The 19,994-nt window shown below is 39.7% G+C and overlaps 1 protein-coding gene across 1 annotated transcript in view; it reads left to right on the top strand.

Moving 5' to 3' along the window:
* The window catches only part of DYNC1H1 (dynein cytoplasmic 1 heavy chain 1), a 45,006-nt gene that overhangs the window by 20,489 nt on the left and 4,523 nt on the right, over positions 1–19,994 (top strand). Inside the window, exons 30-70 of the mRNA XM_068192398.1 lie at positions 261–504; positions 686–869; positions 1,348–1,560; positions 1,731–1,969; positions 2,070–2,226; positions 2,620–2,847; positions 3,095–3,325; positions 3,437–3,577; positions 3,823–4,056; positions 4,650–4,856; positions 4,946–5,067; positions 5,416–5,581; positions 5,814–5,977; positions 6,229–6,358; positions 7,109–7,242; positions 7,493–7,607; positions 7,729–7,890; positions 7,968–8,182; positions 8,269–8,473; positions 8,610–8,783; positions 8,884–9,003; positions 9,131–9,251; positions 9,875–10,070; positions 10,703–10,820; positions 11,759–11,974; positions 12,527–12,739; positions 12,930–13,057; positions 13,484–13,637; positions 14,367–14,513; positions 14,597–14,747; positions 14,935–15,188; positions 15,340–15,474; positions 15,569–15,663; positions 15,756–15,930; positions 16,739–16,814; positions 17,807–17,967; positions 18,216–18,327; positions 18,410–18,470; positions 18,834–18,957; positions 19,288–19,401; positions 19,687–19,857. Coding sequence (XP_068048499.1) covers positions 261–504; positions 686–869; positions 1,348–1,560; positions 1,731–1,969; positions 2,070–2,226; positions 2,620–2,847; positions 3,095–3,325; positions 3,437–3,577; positions 3,823–4,056; positions 4,650–4,856; positions 4,946–5,067; positions 5,416–5,581; positions 5,814–5,977; positions 6,229–6,358; positions 7,109–7,242; positions 7,493–7,607; positions 7,729–7,890; positions 7,968–8,182; positions 8,269–8,473; positions 8,610–8,783; positions 8,884–9,003; positions 9,131–9,251; positions 9,875–10,070; positions 10,703–10,820; positions 11,759–11,974; positions 12,527–12,739; positions 12,930–13,057; positions 13,484–13,637; positions 14,367–14,513; positions 14,597–14,747; positions 14,935–15,188; positions 15,340–15,474; positions 15,569–15,663; positions 15,756–15,930; positions 16,739–16,814; positions 17,807–17,967; positions 18,216–18,327; positions 18,410–18,470; positions 18,834–18,957; positions 19,288–19,401; positions 19,687–19,857 — 6,707 coding nt within the window. The remainder of the gene's footprint in view (positions 1–260; positions 505–685; positions 870–1,347; positions 1,561–1,730; positions 1,970–2,069; positions 2,227–2,619; positions 2,848–3,094; positions 3,326–3,436; positions 3,578–3,822; positions 4,057–4,649; positions 4,857–4,945; positions 5,068–5,415; positions 5,582–5,813; positions 5,978–6,228; positions 6,359–7,108; positions 7,243–7,492; positions 7,608–7,728; positions 7,891–7,967; positions 8,183–8,268; positions 8,474–8,609; positions 8,784–8,883; positions 9,004–9,130; positions 9,252–9,874; positions 10,071–10,702; positions 10,821–11,758; positions 11,975–12,526; positions 12,740–12,929; positions 13,058–13,483; positions 13,638–14,366; positions 14,514–14,596; positions 14,748–14,934; positions 15,189–15,339; positions 15,475–15,568; positions 15,664–15,755; positions 15,931–16,738; positions 16,815–17,806; positions 17,968–18,215; positions 18,328–18,409; positions 18,471–18,833; positions 18,958–19,287; positions 19,402–19,686; positions 19,858–19,994) is intronic.

The following is a 19,994-nucleotide window of genomic DNA, read 5'->3' as shown; positions in this document are numbered from 1 at the left end:
AATTCTTCTCTAACATCCTTCGTGCTGTTTCGTTTCTCAGCTACGTTTCTTGCAAATAATGCAAGGATGAAGCTACTTTATGTCAGAACTTAAATATTTGATGTAACTTCCAGCTGATAGAAATTCACATTGTTTGAGTTGCAGTACTGGAGAACCTGCTGTCTATTACTGTAGGAAACTAAAATAGAATAATGTATGACTTCAGTTCTCAGAGTGATGGATCACTGACTCAGGTATAACTAAATGCACTCTCTTTTCAGCTGCAACACCCATTACCTGTGAGCTGCTGAACAAACAAGTCAAAGTGAGCCCTGACATGGCTATCTTCATCACCATGAATCCTGGCTATGCAGGCAGATCTAATCTGCCTGACAATTTGAAGAAGTTGTTCCGTAGCTTGGCAATGACAAAACCAGACCGTCAGTTGATTGCCCAGGTCATGCTGTACTCCCAAGGTTTCCGTACTGCTGAAGTTCTTGCCAATAAGATAGTGCCATTCTTCAAGTGAGTAACAAGTTTGGCTGCAGTCAGTAATAATAGAACTTATTGTACAAAGCTGTAATAGTCTTTGCAACTCACTAAGTACATTGTGCAGCAATCATTTCAAGTAAAGAATGACATTTACTGAGTGTTATGTTGGTTCATTCTGAGAATCAAATTGCATTTTGTCTCTTGTGCTTCTTAGGCTTTGTGATGAACAGCTGTCCTCCCAAAGTCACTATGATTTTGGCCTGAGAGCACTGAAGAGTGTGCTGGTTAGTGCAGGTAATGTGAAGAGGGAGAGGATTCAGAAGATAAAGCGGGAGAAGGAAGAACGTGGTGAAGTCGTTGATGAGGGAGAAATTGCTGAGAATTTGCCAGAGCAAGAGGTAATGTGTGGGCAAAGTTCTTGACTTATGTGGTAGAGGATGCACACTAAACAAAGAAAGTAACCCTTCAGTGCTTTTACCATTTAGTATTAAGCCATGTGAACAAAATAATGTTAGTTACCACAGGTGATTTGATAGCTCAAAAGCACCAAGTTAAACATGACTTCTAAGTCCCGAATCATAGTGAAGAAATGATTCATATGAGGTGGTGCATCCATGACTCTTAGTGCTGCTCAGTGTCTCAGTAACTAATGCCAGAAACGTACTGAAGAGACATAGGAAAGACTTGTATAAACTGCAAATCAATAGGGAATCACTGGGTAGTTACAAAGTTGAAACCACATCAACGGTTGTTTTGACTAAGACTGCCCTGGTCTGGCACTTAATCAGTAAATTATTTAGTGAAGTATTCCTTGTCAAACATGTTTGGTAAAGTAACTTAACAAATCTTCAATGAAATGTGACTCTTTCTCTGCAGATCCTGATCCAAAGTGTATGTGAAACTATGGTACCAAAACTGGTTGCAGAAGACATTCCACTGCTGTTCAGTCTCCTGTCTGATGTATTCCCTGGAGTACAGTATCACCGTGGAGAGATGACAGCCTTGAGAGAGGAACTTAAGAAAGTGTGTCAGGAAATGTACCTTACCTATGGTGATGGAGAAGAAGTTGGTGGCATGTGGGTTGAAAAGGTAAAATATAAAACTGAAAACGTGCAGTTTAAGTTTATGTATAAGACTAAATTTCCTTTTATATTATGAAAAGTCAAAAACTTTTCAGTTTTTCTTGTCTTAAACAAACTATGCCTAAAAGCTTAGATTACCTGCTGATGTTAATTGGTACATTATTTATTGTGTCACAGGTTCTTCAGCTGTATCAGATTACACAGATAAATCATGGTTTGATGATGGTTGGTCCCTCTGGAAGTGGAAAGAGCATGGCCTGGAGAGTACTTCTGAAGGCCCTTGAACGGCTGGAGGGTGTGGAAGGTGTTGCTCACATTATAGATCCAAAAGCAATCAGCAAAGATCACCTCTATGGTACTTTGGATCCAAATACCAGGGAATGGACGGATGGCTTGTTTACGCATGTCCTGAGAAAGTAAGTCTTTAATAGCACAAATACAAATTGGCTGATACCTTTGTGCCCAGGATAATCTCACCTTAATTCTCTCCTTCAATGAATATTTTCTTTATTATAGAATCATAGACAATGTGAGAGGTGAACTACAAAAACGTCAGTGGATTATCTTTGATGGTGATGTAGACCCTGAGTGGGTTGAGAACTTGAACTCTGTTCTGGATGACAACAAACTTCTGACTCTGCCAAATGGAGAACGTCTCAGCCTCCCGCCAAATGTAATGTTACTTTTCTTACATTGTGTTTATGTGTTATGTATAAGCTTGTTGTTTTAATTTAATATGTACTTGTGTTGTGCCTCTTTCTCATCACAAGCAAAGTAATACCAAGTTCAGATTGTGGTTTGCTGGAGTAAAAGGTTTTTGTGGAAACATTTAATCTTACACTTACTCTGACTCTGTAAGACAAAATGTGAATTATGTAAGTCTTATGGTAAATTTCAATAATGATGAACTTACCTTAGGACAATACAATGTTGATGTTATTATTCAGAGTCTAAATGCAAATCTGTATCTTTTAAAAGCTCTCTGTTTTTTCAGGGAAAGGGTGTTTGTATTGTTTTGGTTGATTGTTTTTACACCTAAGTGTTGTTTTAAATTTCTTTTTTTCAGGTGCGTATCATGTTTGAAGTACAGGATCTGAAATATGCCACTTTGGCTACTGTGTCAAGGTGTGGTATGGTCTGGTTCAGTGAGGATGTTCTCAGTACAGACATGATATTCAATAACTTCCTGGCCAGACTAAGAAGCATTCCTCTGGATGAAGGTGAGGAGGAAGCTCAGCGCAGGCGAAAGGGCAAAGAAGATGAAGGAGAAGAAGCAGCATCCCCGATGTTGCAGGTATAGCTTTGATTTCATTATGGGATAAAGTAGTAAAAATGCTTGTATCACAGGTACACCATACATAGAATTTATGACAGCCTATCATAGGAAAGCTGGCTTCCTCTTTACATTTTTTTTCTTTTTTTTTTTTTTTTTTTTTAATGTGAAGCATTTCAAACCTTAAACAAAATCTCTTCTTTCTGCCTGGTAGTCAAATGAGAAGCAAATGCTTAGAGCAGTGTTTGTCTCCCCCCTCCCCCAACAGATTCAGAGAGATGCTGCAACAATAATGCAGCCGTATTTCACATCCAACGGCCTGGTAACCAAGGCACTTGAACACGCTTTCAAGCTGGAGCACATTATGGACCTCACGCGCCTGCGCTGCCTTGGCTCTCTGTTCTCCATGCTGCACCAAGCTTGCCGCAACGTGGCCCAGTACAATGCCAACCATCCCGACTTCCCGATGCAGATAGACCAGCTGGAGCGTTACATCCAGGTAAATGCACTCTCCTCTCCAGTGACTCCTGTGTTTGCCTAGATTTGAGTTACTCACTGGGCTTTGTACCATTACTCTAAAACCAATAGCTGCTGCTGTTGCTTCCTACAGAGGTACCTGGTCTATGCGATACTGTGGTCTCTTTCTGGAGACAGTCGTTTGAAAATGAGAGCGGAGCTGGGAGAATACATCAGGAGAATCACCACTGTGCCACTGCCAACTGCACCCAACATACCTATAATTGACTATGAGGTAAACCTTTCTTGTGCTAGAAATGTTGCTCTTTCATTTTCTTAAAAGCTTGCTTTAGATTTTGGAGGCAAACCTGGAGAAGAAACTGCTGGACTATCTTAAATTTTACAGTTTCACCCTTCAACAAACAAGCTGTTTGTTTAAATAAACACATCAAATTTGATGTCACTTAAAATTAATTTGACTAATGTTAAATTAATTGGATTCTTGTTCTAAATTGTCAAATCATGCTTTTGTGCTTCTAGGTGTCCATTACAGGTGAATGGGTGCCATGGCAATCCAAAGTTCCTCAGATTGAAGTTGAAACACACAAAGTTGCAGCTCCTGATGTTGTAGTGCCAACCCTAGATACAGTTCGCCATGAAGCATTGCTGTACACTTGGCTGGCAGAACACAAACCTCTGGTGCTCTGTGGCCCACCAGGTTCTGGAAAGACCATGACCCTCTTCAGTGCTCTCAGAGCTCTGCCTGACATGGAGGTACACAAGAGACGTGTGTGTGTGCGTGCACATGGGTGTGTGAATTACAGATTAGTAGTAAGTCTTTAATCTTTTTAAGATTAAAGATAGCATGGAATTTATTTCCTAGCAGAAACTCAGTGATAGCTTCATCTCAGTTAGTCATGTGTATAGATAGCAAAAAAATAAAAATCACATTGAGAATATAAATTCATTTCTCAAGTTTATTAGCCAAAAGCTGCTTTCTTCCTTTGCCACTTCAGTAATAGAGGAGCATTCCTGTATTTAGTTTTTAAAATACTGTGCAAATGTTTAAGAGTAGCTCTCATCCTTTTGTGTATTTACGTGGAGTGACAGTTACATGAGGCTGTCATGTTCAAAATACAGGGGTGGGCAAGAAGCATTGCTGCATGGAAAATGGAGAACTTGCAGTGGGAAGCAGAGAGTATCTAGGCTGTATATGGCTGTATATATGTGGTAATATACATGTAAGGTGGATAGTATATGTTCTTCCATTGTGAACAGCCAAACATACCCATTTCCAGGATTCCTGATACACTCTCTTTCAGTCCTTAGTGTATTTTAATTTTTTTTCCACTATACTCTTTTTTAAGGTGGTTGGACTCAACTTTTCAAGTGCTACCACTCCAGAACTGCTGTTGAAAACTTTTGATCACTACTGTGAATACAGGCGTACCCCTAATGGAGTGGTGCTGGCTCCTGTGCAGTTAGGAAAGTGGCTGGTGCTGTTCTGTGATGAAATCAACTTGCCAGATATGGATAAGTATGGCACACAGAGAGTCATATCCTTCATTAGACAGGTATGTTTTGCTTAGTAATCAACTGTATCAGAGCAGCTACTTATAGGGAAATAAAATGTTCCACTGATGTGATTTTGTTTTTGTTCCAGATGGTGGAACATGGAGGATTCTATCGTACATCTGACCAGACATGGGTGAAGCTGGAGAGAATTCAGTTTGTTGGTGCATGTAATCCACCTACCGATCCTGGAAGAAAACCTCTGTCACACAGGTAATGTGTCTAGTAAATTCTAGGTAACAATGGAATAGGAGTCAAAACTGAAGCATTGATTATGTAATCTGTTCTTAACACACTTGTTTAACAACAGCTGTGCTGAAATTTTGTTCCTTGTTTTTGCACTATCTGCTGCTTGGTTCTTACTGTGACAGCCTGGCAGTGAGCTCAGTATTAGGCTGTTGAATCACCTGTCTGAAACACTTGAGAATGGGAGCAATCAAACCAGCTACAGCTGCTGCTGATGGTTTTGAATCAAGCAGTTTTTAATTTTGGCAAAAGATAATGAAGAGGATACAGATAGTAATTTGACTTTCTGTACTGTGTAATATGCTAATCTTTCAGATTCTTACGACATGTTCCTGTGGTTTATGTGGACTATCCTGGACCAGCTTCACTTACTCAGATATATGGAACATTCAATCGTGCGATGCTGAGGCTGATCCCATCACTTCGCACGTATGCAGAGCCTCTCACTGCTGCTATGGTAGAATTCTACACAATGTCTCAGGTAACTTGTGAAGTGCAACTCCAAACTCCAGTTAGAAGGCTTTCTTCTATGCTTCATTTAGCATGTGTTGTTAGCTTTTCTCATGGATAATATGTGTTCAAGAACTCAACTAATTACTGGAGTTCTAGCAAAAATGAATTATGCTGTCAGAGTAATATCTTGCAATGCCAAGTCCTATAAAAAATATGTTGCAACTTTGAGATAAAATAACTAATTAAGTTTAAATTTTTAGGAGAGATTCACTCAAGACACGCAGCCACACTACATCTACTCACCTCGTGAAATGACTCGGTGGGTGAGAGGTATATTTGAAGCATTAAGACCACTAGAAACCTTACCAGTTGAAGGCCTTATCAGGATTTGGGCCCACGAAGCCTTACGTCTCTTCCAGGACAGGTAAAACATTCATGAGCTGGGGAAGCGAAACCATAAAAAGTTGCCTACTCTTTGCCAACTTTCATTAGAACATCAAACGGAAGTGTATCATAGCTGGAATACCAGTGAGAATATTTTGTTTCACTCCAGCTTGACTTAGGAGTTGTATCTGTACAAAGCAAAAATACACTTCAGTCATAGTGCTGCCATGTGGTGTGATTATATCCTCCCATTACAGAGGGCTGTACTCACTGACTTAATTCTTTATCCAGACTTGTGGAAGATGAGGAGAGACGCTGGACTGATGAGAACATTGACATGGTTGCTCTGAAACACTTCCCCAACATTGACAAAGAAAAGGCTATGAGCAGACCTATCTTGTACAGCAACTGGCTGTCAAAGGCAAGTCAAAATTTAAGAAAAAATAAACCCCAAAATTAAATAGGTTAGATGCAACTGAGAGATGCAGCTCTTATGGCCTTATTAAAGTGGTAATCGGTGCCCATCATGCTGTTAAATTGATCTCCAAGAAATTTTTAGTATGATTATCTGAAGTGAACTCTGCCACAAATTTAAAAGCTGTTATGCCAGGGATGCTATTGTAAGAGCCACTATGGAATGTAAAGGCATTATAAAATAATATTTCTCAAGAATATTTTGACACTACCAGGTGACAGTTATTCCTTATGGAATCTCTTGGATAAGGCAGTGACCCTTGAGCAATACTGATAATACACATTTTCTGGTGGCCTGTTTCTTACAATCTGAAGTGATCCATCTGGGTAACCTGTACAAATCCTGGTGAGTTTAGGCAAAGGTCCACCTAGCTTGCTACCCATCTCTGACCAATAGTAAGTGACTAGGAAAGGCTGTTTAAAATAAATTGGGGAAGGGAGTTAGTCTGTAGTGCTACTTCCCAGTCTCTTTGGTAACTGGCAGCACAGCCTATGGTACGTTCAGTAGATACAGTGTTTAAACCCCATGGACATGTTCCTGTGCAAGTTAAATGAGTACAATGTTCTTAAGCTTTTGTAGAGGATTGCTACTTCAAGTATTCTAGTAATTCTGCTTTGGTGTACTCATAAATTTACCCCTAAGCAAATTCCCTTAATCTTAACTTCCATACTGTATTGACTGTATTGGTTCTTTTAGGATTATATTCCAGTGGATCAGGAAGAATTGAGAGACTATGTGAAAGCTAGGCTTAAAGTCTTTTATGAAGAAGAACTTGATGTACCACTTGTCCTGTTCAATGAAGTCCTGGATCATGTGTTAAGAATTGACCGGTAAGCTCAGACTTCCATTTCTGCTCGTATAAGCTGTATCTAGAGTTACTCTAAACCAGAATAGCCTCAGTACAAAGTAAGAATGGTCTCATTGATTTCTATAGAAAATATACTGCCAGCCTCCAGATAGCGGGATCCTATCTGGAAAGGTGCGTTAGTTTGGGTACTAACTTGAAGCTTAGATGTTCCAGAAAATGCTTCAGTAAGTTGCTAACACTTTTCAATCACACTTGGTTATGTTCTTTTTCAGAATCTTCCGTCAGCCACAGGGCCACTTGCTGCTAATTGGAGTCAGTGGAGCAGGGAAAACAACCCTGTCAAGATTTGTTGCCTGGATGAACGGTTTGAGTGTCTACCAAATCAAGGTTGGTGTGCTAAGTTTACTTCTAAAATCCTGTAAGTCAAAACTCCCACTTAGATATTGACCCCTAAAATCCCATTAAAAGCTAAACCAAAATGTTAATGACGGATGTAAACTCTTACCAGGTTCACAGAAAATACACAGGTGAAGATTTTGATGAAGACCTTAGGACAGTATTGAGACGCTCTGGCTGCAAAAATGAAAAAATAGCTTTCATTATGGATGAGTCAAACGTCTTGGATTCTGGGTTCCTGGAGAGAATGAACACTCTCCTAGCCAATGGAGAGGTAAGAAGATTTTAAATAAATATTTTTTTGCACCTTTTTACTACCATAAACTACAGCAAAACTATGTTTTGAATTAGGTTCCTGGTCTCTTTGAAGGAGATGAATATGCTACCCTCATGACTCAGTGTAAAGAAGGAGCACAGAAAGAAGGTTTAATGTTAGATTCACATGAGGAACTCTACAAATGGTTCACCAGCCAAGTTATTCGCAATCTGCATGTAGTGTTCACTATGAATCCATCTTCTGAGGGCCTGAAGGACAGGGCAGCTACCTCTCCTGCACTCTTCAACAGGTAATTGCTACATATTCCAACATATTTTACAGGTACCATTAAAATACTACTTTTGGGGAAGTCTTCACAAATGCTTTGTATTCCAGATGTGTCCTGAACTGGTTTGGAGACTGGTCAACTGAGGCACTTTACCAAGTTGGCAAAGAGTTCACAAGCAAAATGGATCTTGAGAAACCAAATTACATTGTGCCTGATTACATGCCAGTTGTGTATGATAAGCTGCCACAACCACCATCACACAGGGAGGCTATTGTTAATAGCTGTGTGTTTGTTCATCAGACTCTTCACCAGGTATGTTATTACATTGCTTAACTTACACTTACCTCTAGGCCATGGCATCATTCACCAGTTTCCTAAAAACTATGATCCTTGGCAACCAGATAAATTTTAAAACAGTACATACTCTACAACACTTTGTTCCCTTAAGGCTAATGCTCGGCTGGCAAAACGAGGAGGCAGAACCATGGCGATCACACCACGCCACTATTTGGACTTCATCAACCATTATGCCAACTTGTTCAATGAAAAGCGAAGTGAACTGGAGGAGCAGCAAATGCACTTGAATGTTGGTCTTAGAAAAATCAAGGAAACAGTTGATCAGGTATGTATTCTTGAAACTTTGCCCTGTGTAAAGCTGGAGTGAGTAAATAGATCTCAATGCTCAATATGAATTCTCTCTTCCATCTTGCAATCAACCTTAGGTGGAGGAATTGCGGCGTGACCTAAGAATAAAGAGTCAGGAGCTGGAAGTGAAAAATGCAGCAGCCAATGACAAGCTGAAAAAGATGGTGAAAGACCAACAGGAAGCTGAGAAGAAAAAGGTAACAGTTTTTGTTAAATCTCTGTGCATAGCAACTATTTTGTTTACAAAATAGACCCTACAGACCAAGTACTGGAAGAATTTCAGCTTCTAAAAACCAGTATTTTGTCTGTGAAATTTCCTTACAGGTTATGAGCCAGGAGATTCAGGAGCAGCTGCACAAGCAGCAGGAGGTCATTGCAGACAAGCAGATGAGTGTGAAAGAAGATCTTGACAAGGTGGAGCCTGCTGTCATTGAAGCTCAGAATGGTATGTTAGCACCTCAAGGGATCACACTGTGGTCTTGGATCTAAAACTGGTCTATGGGAATGTGTTTTCTTGTGATCTAGGTTGGTCCTGTCTAATAAAAGTGTAGGCTTGTAGCATGGGGCTGAACAGAGTTGAAGAAATCCTTTCTTTTAAATTTTAAATTCACAGTCTTTGAGCTGTGATTGTTGTGGGGTTCTTTTTTGGTTGGTTGGTTGGGTTTTTGTCTGTGTGTAATAGTACCAGTCTGATTCTTGATACTCCTTCTATGGTTTGTGGCTTAGTTTCTGGCAGATCAGCTGTAGAAAGACCAGTGATGCCTTGCTGCGGAACAGACAGCATAAAGTCAAGCTGTTCATTCATTAAACTGGGTAGACAAATCACTGGTTTGAGTGAATAATTTTTAGGCAGCAGAGTAAGTTGCCTGTGCCCGTTTGACAAATTGACATTTGTGGACATGTGTCTTGTAATATCGTAGTTATTCAGTTGTATCTGCTTCTCTAATAACCTCATATTCCTTTTTAGAATCTTGAAGCATTTTTACAAATGCAGGGTACTCTGCAGGGCTTTGCTAACTGTTTGTTTTCTTCCTAATCAACACTCTTCATCTTTCTGGCACTGGTTAGCTGTGAAGTCAATAAAGAAGCAGCACCTGGTAGAGGTCCGTTCCATGGCTAATCCACCTGCAGCAGTTAAGCTGGCCCTGGAGTCCATCTGCCTGCTGTTAGGTGAAAGCACCACTGACTGGAAACAAATACGTTCCATCATCATGAGAGAGAACTTCATTCCAACCATTGTTAACTTCTCTGCTGAGGAAATCAGGTGAAGTGCAAGTGTGAGATATTTATGTGAACAAACCAATTACAAAGAATGGATGGTCTTAACTGGACTTTCCTCTGTGTAGTTGCTTTGGTAGCACTGAACTTCTTTTGACACCAGCTTGTTGCACATGGTGAACATGCAGGTGGTACAGGAAATAGACTGCTGAAGCCAAGGTGTATCATGAAAATTGAGGCAAAGCAGCTGCTTGTTGTGTGACTTAATGACATGGTTGCAAAGCAATGTGTTGGTGTCCAAAGCCACATTGTCAGTTGGAAGTGGTTTTGCAGCAATATCAGACCAGGCTGCTCTCAGCTTTATTCAGCTTAGGAGGTCAGCTTCCTAGCTGGCTCTAAATGTGAGCAGAAGGTCAGACTAGAGATATCTGATTCTCTTCCAGCTCCAGAGTTGAGCAGTTTGTGAATGACTAATCTTAAAATATTGATAAAATTTTTTTTATCACCTGTAAGCTGTAATTTCTAAAACAACATGTTGAACATCCCAGCTACTACTCAGCAAAACTGACAGGAAATGTTTCTTAGCAGCTGTGGAGGGCAGGCCAGATACAGGGATACTGAGCACCTGTGGGCTGACACAGTGTACTCATGTTATCTGTGGAAATGTTTCCCTTGCAGTGATGCCATCCGGGAGAAGATGAAGAAAAATTACCTGTCAAATCCAAGTTACAACTATGAAATTGTAAACAGAGCATCACTGGCCTGTGGACCTATGGTGAAATGGGCGATTGCACAGGTAAAGTCAGTTTGAGGAGGCAAAGGCAAGGTGAAAAGAGTGAGCCAGAAGGCACTCTAACAGCTCTGAATTTGCCTTTATTCAGTTATATATTGCAAGCTATTTTGCTTCAAAGAAATGGGGTAGATGGTTTAGATGAATGCTTATGGGATATATAGTGCCATGCCAGAGAATTATTGGCCAGTTGTGATGCAGCCTCTGCATTGAAAAACTTCAGGTTTACAGTGAACACTGGTGGATACTTGCTGTATGTGATGTCATTCTACAGGACAAGACAGTTGTCCAGTGGAAAATGCAGTGCAGTCCTCTTAATGAGCGTGCATTTCTGTTGCCTCAGAGTAGGACACACTCAGGGCAGACTTTTAAGTTTCCTAAAGGAATATGCTTTGGGAATCTTGCCCCCAGAGTGAGATACCCAAGAATGGTTTTCCTTGCCTGTTGGTGTTCCAATACAGCAAAATTCTTGGCTCGTTAAAACTCTGTCTGCTTGGAATGGCATGATCGGGAGAGACTCTGTTTAACTTCAAACTTGCCAGCAGGCCCTGTCCTAATTGTTCTGTGGCTTAGCTTTACTCATTTCACTGCTGAGAAGGGCAGATGAGCACAGCACTGGCATGGACACCCCATTGAATATTTATGTAAAACGATGCTGTGCACTTCTTAATGGGGTCTGAACCTTTTGAATGACTTTGTGTAAATCTACAGAGCAGTACAAGGATCTTGGAAAAAGCAATTCCTTATGTTTCTGTGCTTAGTTTAAACTAGAGTCCTAGGGACTGATAAACAATACTAGGTTTCTCTTAAGTAGTTATTAATTCTTACACAGGTCAGAAGTACATAAATTTGAAAAGATGCAGTTGTTAGTACATACCTGAATGCTGTGGTTCCTGATAACATGTGATTTTAGAAAGTGTAAAGGTTCTGTTCACCATTCGCAGCTGAACTATGCTGACATGTTGAAAAGAGTGGAACCTCTACGCAATGAACTGCAGAAGCTGGAGGATGATGCCAAAGACAACCAACAGAAAGCAAATGAAGTGGAACAGATGATTCGTGATCTTGAGGCCAGTATTGCCCGTTACAAAGAAGAATATGCAGTACTGATTTCAGAGGCTCAAGCTATTAAGGCAGACTTGGCAGCTGTTGAAGCAAAAGTAAGACTTCATTTACCAATCATTTTTCATTCTTTGATCTTTGACAGTCTGAAATTGAATAATTCTTCAAATTTGAGAGTGGACTTGGTTGCTTCCCCTGTGCTGTGCATTTGAACTGTTTTGTCTCTGAGTATCATGAGGCTTCTCAAGAAACCGGTGTGGAGTTAGAGAAATACCAACTTATGTTGCTACTTGATTAACAAGACAGTTCTCATAAGGTTTAAAATATATAGAAAGCCTTTGAAAAGAGACATGGATGTAGTGGGATTATAATGTCTTAACTGGACTTCAGGGAGGGGAGTGTGGATTTCTCTATGTACTTGATCTCATCATTAGTATGTTGCTACTCTGCTAGTACTTAGCACTTCTAAGTTCCTCAAGGTAACAGTTAGAATCAACTTTAATAAATTGGCACTGAGGAACCCCAAATTTAATCTCATTCTGAGCTTTTAAATATAACTTGGGCCTTGAGTCAGAATTTAAGTTTTCTGAGAGATTTGTAATACAGGAACATTTCATCATCTAAAGAATCTGCTTCACCACTTTTTCTAGGTAAACCGTAGCACAGCTCTTCTGAAGAGTCTTTCTGCTGAACGTGAAAGATGGGAGAAGACAAGTGAAACTTTCAAAAACCAGATGTCCACTATTGCAGGAGACTGTTTACTTTCAGGAGCTTTTATTGCCTACGCTGGCTACTTTGACCAGCAGATGCGTCAGAATCTGTTCACTACATGGTCTCACCATTTGCAGCAAGCAAATATCCAGGTAAAGATACAGTCCTGATAAGTTAACCATAAATTGATTTACTGCAGGATTTAAGCTTTAGGATTGCTAGGTAAAGAATGGAGCTGTTGGAAAACTGTTGCAGCTTTGTAGAGCTGCATTTACTTAAAATGTCTTCACCAGCTGGTTGGAGAATGTCAGGTTAAATATTGACTTTGTTTGCTTCCTGCAGTTCCGCACAGACATCGCAAGGACCGAGTACCTTTCCAACGCCGATGAGCGGCTGCGCTGGCAAGCGAGTTCCCTGCCTGCAGATGACCTGTGCACGGAGAATGCCATCATGCTCAAACGCTTTAACAGGTACTTCATTCTAAGATGTGAAGTTCTTAAGCAACATTCTCACAGCAGGAAGGGTTTGCACCTATCGAATCACAGTAGCTCCTTCAAAGCACTGTCTCACTGGGGTGTGAAGCTCTAATGTTCACAAAAGCTTCTGAATCACGTGTAAACATAAAAACTCTCATTCACCTTTGCTTGCCTTTTTTGTTATGCTTAGCTGTTAAAATCAGTTGGCTTGAACTATTTTGTTATTTGAGCTATTTTGTTGCTCAAATACAAACTTATCTTTCAAAACTGAAGTGAGTCACTGAACGTGCCTCAACTTAGTGAAGGAATAAACAAGGCTTTAGAGTTGAGACTAATAACGCAGTGTAAATTCATAAAACTGATTAGACACTGTCTGCAGTCAAAACCTAAATAATGAAAGTGTTTTATTATTAACCTAAGGTATCCATTGATCATCGATCCCTCTGGGCAAGCTACAGAGTTTATCATGAATGAATATAAAGACCGTAAGATAACTCGTACAAGCTTCTTGGATGATGCTTTCAGGAAGAACTTGGAAAGTGCCTTGAGATTTGGTAACCCACTTCTAGTTCAGGTTAGTGGCATGATTCTGTAGAAGCTATTTAAATTCTTGAATTCTGTTCTATGTATTAGAAAAGTTTGCAATTGTTCTCTTAGTAACATGCAAGCAACTTTATTTTCAATTTACAACTTAACAAGTAAATAGTGATACATGTGGTATTAGTCCTGAGAAGAATTAATGAGCTACAAAATCAAAATAAGGTATTTCTTTTTCCACCATTTCAAGATGAAATTCTTTTATTTTGAAATGATCTTTCCATACTATAAAATGACTTGCAACCTGTCTATCTGTTCCTTTGTCTTTATGTGCTTTCTCTAGTCATAGATAACGGCAACTAATATTGTTAATTATCTAGAATTAAATCTGCTCTGAGTATCAGGGAGAAATTTCAGTAACATGAAGAAATAGGCAACTATAGGAATAATTGACTTTCACTTGAAATTGGTATGTTTTTCACTTCTTAGTATGGAAATGGAAAAGATCAGTAACTGTTGCTTGTACTGTTTAAAATAGGGCTTACCTACAGTAGAGCTAACAAAATTACAGCCACTAATAATACTTCCCTTCTGTACCTGTGTAGCTCAACTACACATTTAAAGTGCAAATACCTTCTGAATGTGATCCCTCTTCCAAACCAGCTGCCAGTTGTTTGCTTACCAGAATTTCAAGCTCCTCTTGGATTGAGAGTTTCAGCTTGAGACACTTGCAAACAACAGTCTTTTAACACGTCTGTCTTTCTAGGATGTGGAGAGCTATGATCCAGTTCTGAATCCTGTTCTGAATCGTGAAGTCCGAAGAACTGGAGGCAGAGTTCTGATTACTCTGGGAGACCAAGATATTGATTTGTCACCATCCTTTGTTATCTTCCTTTCCACCAGAGATCCAACAGTAAGTAAAATCAAAAGCAGTCCTGTTTGTAGAAATGGCATGTGAAGAGAGCTGAGAAACCTTTCTCGTGTTTCCTGTGACAGGTTGAATTCCCACCAGACCTCTGTTCTCGTGTTACGTTTGTGAACTTCACGGTAACTCGCAGCAGCTTGCAGAGCCAGTGTCTGAATGAAGTCCTGAAAGCTGAAAGACCAGATGTTGATGAAAAACGCTCTGACCTCCTCAAGCTTCAGGGTACGTTTACCAAAATTAACTTCTTCCTGCTCTAAAAGAATACAGTGGGTTTACTCTAAGAGTACACAGTAAAATGTCTTCATACTCTTTTTTCAGGATGCCCAGTGGCAAACTACACACAATTCACATAATTCTTTAACATATCTGTACAATATGTATGTATGACTTTTTTTTTCTTCTAATTAAGGTGAATTTCAGCTGCGCTTACGTCAATTGGAAAAATCCCTACTACAAGCACTGAATGAAGTGAAGGGACGTATCCTGGATGATGACACCATCATTACTACACTTGAGAACCTGAAGAAGGAAGCAGCAGAGGTCACCAGAAAAGTAGAAGAGACTGATATTGTCATGCAAGAAGTGGAGACTGTTTCCCAGCAGTACTTGCCTCTTTCCACAGCTTGCAGCAGTATCTACTTTACTATGGAGTCACTGAAACAGGTAGACTGAGTTCTTCCTCTCAGGAGCTTTGAGTGTTTACTGGTTAAAGCTAAATAGGCACTGCCCAATATTTGCAGTTTGGTAGACATACTCTGTTGGTTATCAAACAGCAGGATTGTGGAGAGAAAAAATAAACTCTCTTCTCTTTCAGATACATTTCCTTTACCAATACTCCCTCCAGTTTTTCTTGGACATCTATCACAATGTCCTGTATGAGAATCCAAATCTGAAGGGAATTACAGACCATACTCATCGTCTCTCAATCATCACAAAGGATCTCTTTCAGGTTCAGTTTTTTAATTAATAAATTTAATTCTTTAATAATTTTTGAAGGGTCAGAGTTCAAAGCTTCTTACACTACTACTCTGTTTTGTTCCTAGGTGGCCTTCAACCGAGTGGCACGTGGCATGCTGCACCAGGATCACATAACGTTTGCCATGTTGTTGGCCCGGATCAAACTGAAAGGCACTATTGGGTAAATGTTTGTTCTCTTGCTTCACTTCAGCTGAAAAAGAGAGGGCTATCTTGAAGGCATCTAGCTAAAATCTTATTTTCCCTTAACATTAGGGAGCCTACATACGATGCAGAATTCCAACACTTCTTGAGAGGGAAGGAGATTGTACTAAACACTGCATCTCTCCCCAAAATCAATGGTCTGACTGTAGAGCAAACAGAGGCAATGATGAGGTTGAGCTGCCTTCCTGCATTCAAGGACCTTGTTTCAAAAGTTCAAGCTGATGAAGTAAGTGTTGCCTAGTGTCTGTCTCTCTACTGAACTGTCTTGTTAAGCTTTTCAGCTGTCTGCTTGAAAAGCTTCATTTTTAGAAGCAAGCTCTCCTGCTGTGGAAAGAGAAGCCCTAAAGATTAACTAGTTGTAGTTGTGGAAATTAATGTTCTTACTTCCCTCATAACCCAGCTGTGAAATTTGTAAAGACCAGCACTGTTCATCATTCAGAAACATTTCACCATACCTCTGGCTTTGTGGTTGACCAGTTTTGGTTCCATGGTAGCAGAAAGTGTGACACTGCATATATTTTGCTGTGCCACTATTGTGTGATAATTATGCAGCAGAGAGGAGCAGCCCAGGCCACACATAAACTTCATTATGGTGGGCTCTGGACATGCCTGTGTGGAATGAGTTTGAATGGTACTCAGCTTCTAAACACTGATACATTTTTGTCTTGACTGTGAAATTGTATGTCACAAATTACGTCCATATCTTAAATAGTATCTGTTTGGTTGCCCTGCCTAATTTTTATATTAGAAGTTGAATTAGAAGTTGAATTCTCTTTACTACATCTAATTTTTCTCAAACTGTTCAGCCTGGGGTAAAATAACTTACAGCTTGGCCTGGGACTTGACAGAGATCTGTAGAATCAGTTGTGCTGGAGGCTATCAGTGAAATGAGGCATATCAGTGAAATTATTTGGTACATGTAAAGATAGGATAATAGACAAAGTGTAATTTGAGTTTTACATGTCCTTGCTGTACATTTCTGATCTCTTGAAAGTCAACTTCAGGTTTTTTGCATATTTCTTTTTTCAATACAGCAATTCTGTATCTGGCTGGATAGCAGTTCCCCAGAACAGACGGTGCCATACCTTTGGACTGAAGAAAAACCTGCAAGTAAGTGAATGTGCACTGTTGTCCATATCAGTCCTACTGTACTGATCTAAGTAGTTACTATTAGTTTAAAAGCAATTCTAAAGATTATAAAGTTGGGACTGTATAAGAACATCAAGTCTAGTGGGTTTGGTTTTGGGGTTTTTTGGGAGGTTTGTTTGTTTTCACTGGATTTTTTAAACCAAACTCTTCTAAGCAGTAGTTACTACACTTGGTTGCTGCACCTTAACCTGTGATCTGGTCTTCCACTGAGGATGAAACGTAATTCTGCAATCTCATTAGACTTCATAATAGTTTGGATTAACCTTAGTCATTGCCAATCTGGAGATATCTCAACATTCTAAAAAGCTCCAAGACATGGATCTTCTGAGGACGGGGGTGGCCTAGTAAAGTTTTAGACCTGCAGTTGTACCTAAGCATGAAGTTACCTCTTGCTACATTAGTTGTCAGTGCTAATTTTTCAGGAGTGAGAACTTGAGGGTAATTGTTGCCCTTCAGTTCCTCCCCTGTCTGAAAGGTAACTTTAGGAAGTCTTTGCTGTCTTTGATCATTCCAGGCTCATTCCTATAGCTTTCTAAATTCAGGATTCTAAGCTCATATTTACTAGCTGCTTATTAAAGCTGCTGGAACATTAACTGAAGCAGCTCTAGGTTAACTACCTTATCCATACTAGTCAAATGTATGACTTCAAACTCTAGCAGAAGAGCAGATTATTTTTTGAATGAGAAGATGTGAAATAACCTGTTGTCCCTGGAAATTAAAATTGCTCATGTCAATAATTCTAGGCTGTAGATTTTGTAAAGCAGCTGAAGCTGCTAATTTTTTTCAGTTGTTAAATTGAAAACAGAATATAAGCATTTCATTAAAAAGTTGCATCAGATCTTCCAAAAGGATAATTAACTTTCTAAATATGTAGTCTTCAGAACAAGATGGGGAGAAACTGAATGGAGAACTGAGGAGAGGAGGGTCTATCTAATCCTGTCTCCTGTTTCCAGCTCCCATTGGACAGGCCATTCATCGCTTGCTTCTGATCCAGGCCTTCCGTCCGGATCGTTTGTTGGCCATGGCACATACCTTTGTTTCAACAAATCTTGGAGAGTCTTTCATGTCCATTATGGAGCAGCCTTTAGATCTGACACACATTGTGGATACAGAGGTACACTATTTGGTTTTGAAATGCTTAGGGCCATCTTGCATGAGTTGCACAAGGAGTTAAGCTATCCAATTAATATTTCTTCCTTCTCTGGTATGAGGAGTGGATTGTTTCTCTTTTTTTTTTTTTTAAGTAAAAATAAGAGTAATATAATAGTTTTAGTTGAAGAGAGGGAAGAAACACTGAGCTTACTGCATTCTAATATTTATCTAGTGATTGATTCATATCCTTTTCAACTTCCTGGAGCACAGGTGAAACCAAATACCCCTGTGCTGATGTGTTCAGTGCCTGGTTATGATGCCAGTGGTCATGTTGAAGACCTTGCAGCTGAGCAGAATACACAGATTACTTCTATTGCTATTGGTAAGAGCATACCTTATTTCAACATCTAAGCATAAATGAAACTGTTAGTAGTAAGAGATTTAGCAGCCATTCTGTCTTTTAGGTTCTGCGGAAGGGTTTAACCAAGCAGATAAAGCAATAAACACAGCAGTGAAATCTGGAAGGTAAGTTCTATTTCATTTTCAGCTAGAATACTGCCTAGTAGAAAGGGGGAAGTTATCTATTGGTTAAAGAGATAAAACTGAGTAAAAAAAAAGTAGGCCTATCTTTTGAATTTAAGTTTGTAATAGCAAGCACATCTGTTTACATCTTCTGTTTAAATATTTTCAGGAGCAGTAGGTTGTACCTGCAAAACAAGAAAGTTAACCCATTTACAGTGCATAGTAACTGATTCTGTGTAGAAGGCAAGTTTAAAAGAGGGAGGAAAATCTATAGCATTGATAATTCTGTTGCTCTTTGTGATGATCACAGCCAGGATCCATAAGCTGTTCACTAAAAAGCACTTGTTCTGTTTCAAAAATTCACAGATGGGTAATGCTGAAGAATGTTCACCTGGCTCCTGGCTGGCTCATGCAGCTAGAAAAGAAACTACATTCCCTGCAACCCCATGCTTGCTTCAGGCTCTTCCTTACCATGGAGATAAATCCAAAGGTAATGGTGATTTAAGATTTTATTATCTTGCAGAGTAAGTGGCTTGCAGAGCTAAGAGTGCTCCCCAGGGAAGGTTCTCTCATGACTGCCTTCTGTAGTAAAGAAGAAGGAAAATACACACCTGTCAGGGCAATTATTATCCTTGCTTTCTGATAACTGAATTGTAGCTGTAAACTTCATACTGTTGCTTTTGCTGTTTCCCCTTACCTCTAAAAGAAAGGCAGTACTTCATGTGGTCACCATGAGGTTTTGAAGCTAATGCAAACTCTGCTGGGATTTAATTTAATGAAGGCTAAAGCAGCTGGATTTGAGCTTATTGATCTTCTCTAGGTGCCAGTGAATTTGTTACGTGCCGGCCGGATCTTCGTGTTTGAGCCTCCTCCTGGTGTAAAGGCAAACATGCTGAGGACCTTCAGTAGCATTCCAGTTTCTAGAATGTGCAAGGTGAGGCTGTGGTTTGTCTTGATGAAACTAAATGGAAGAACGTTTTTGTTGAAATCTTACCTTAGATGATAAAACCTCAGCTACTAAGATGTTCCTGAAGTGTTTTTTCTCTCCTCACCCAAGCAAAGTAGTAGTTGCTTTTTCTGTTGGTAGAATGTATTCAATTTCAGTAGCAATCTGGCATTAAATCTGATACTTTCTAGTCTTTTAGCAGGCTTTGGTTTTATCAGTTTACTTGAGTAACAGTTGTTTGGTTTTGTGTTGGTTCTTTTCTCCCACTTCTAGTCTCCAAATGAGCGTGCTCGTTTATATTTCCTGCTTGCCTGGTTCCATGCCATTATCCAAGAGCGCCTGCGCTATGCTCCGTTGGGCTGGTCCAAGAAGTACGAGTTTGGAGAATCTGACCTGAGATCTGCCTGTGACACAGTCGATACCTGGCTGGATGATACAGCAAAGGCAAGTAGTGTTGTGTACTTAGGCACAAGTTAACAAATTACTTTGGATCTTCACTGAAACAGTCTGTTCTGGAGAAATTATAGTTAAATGAGTAGGCAAAAAAAACCTGTTGGCAATTAACAAATGTTTCCTGCTAA

The sequence above is a fragment of the Anomalospiza imberbis genome, chromosome 6 (assembly GCF_031753505.1).
Source record: "Anomalospiza imberbis isolate Cuckoo-Finch-1a 21T00152 chromosome 6, ASM3175350v1, whole genome shotgun sequence".
Lineage (NCBI taxonomy): Eukaryota > Metazoa > Chordata > Aves > Passeriformes > Viduidae > Anomalospiza > Anomalospiza imberbis.
This window is presented reverse-complemented; position numbering and strand designations above follow the sequence as displayed.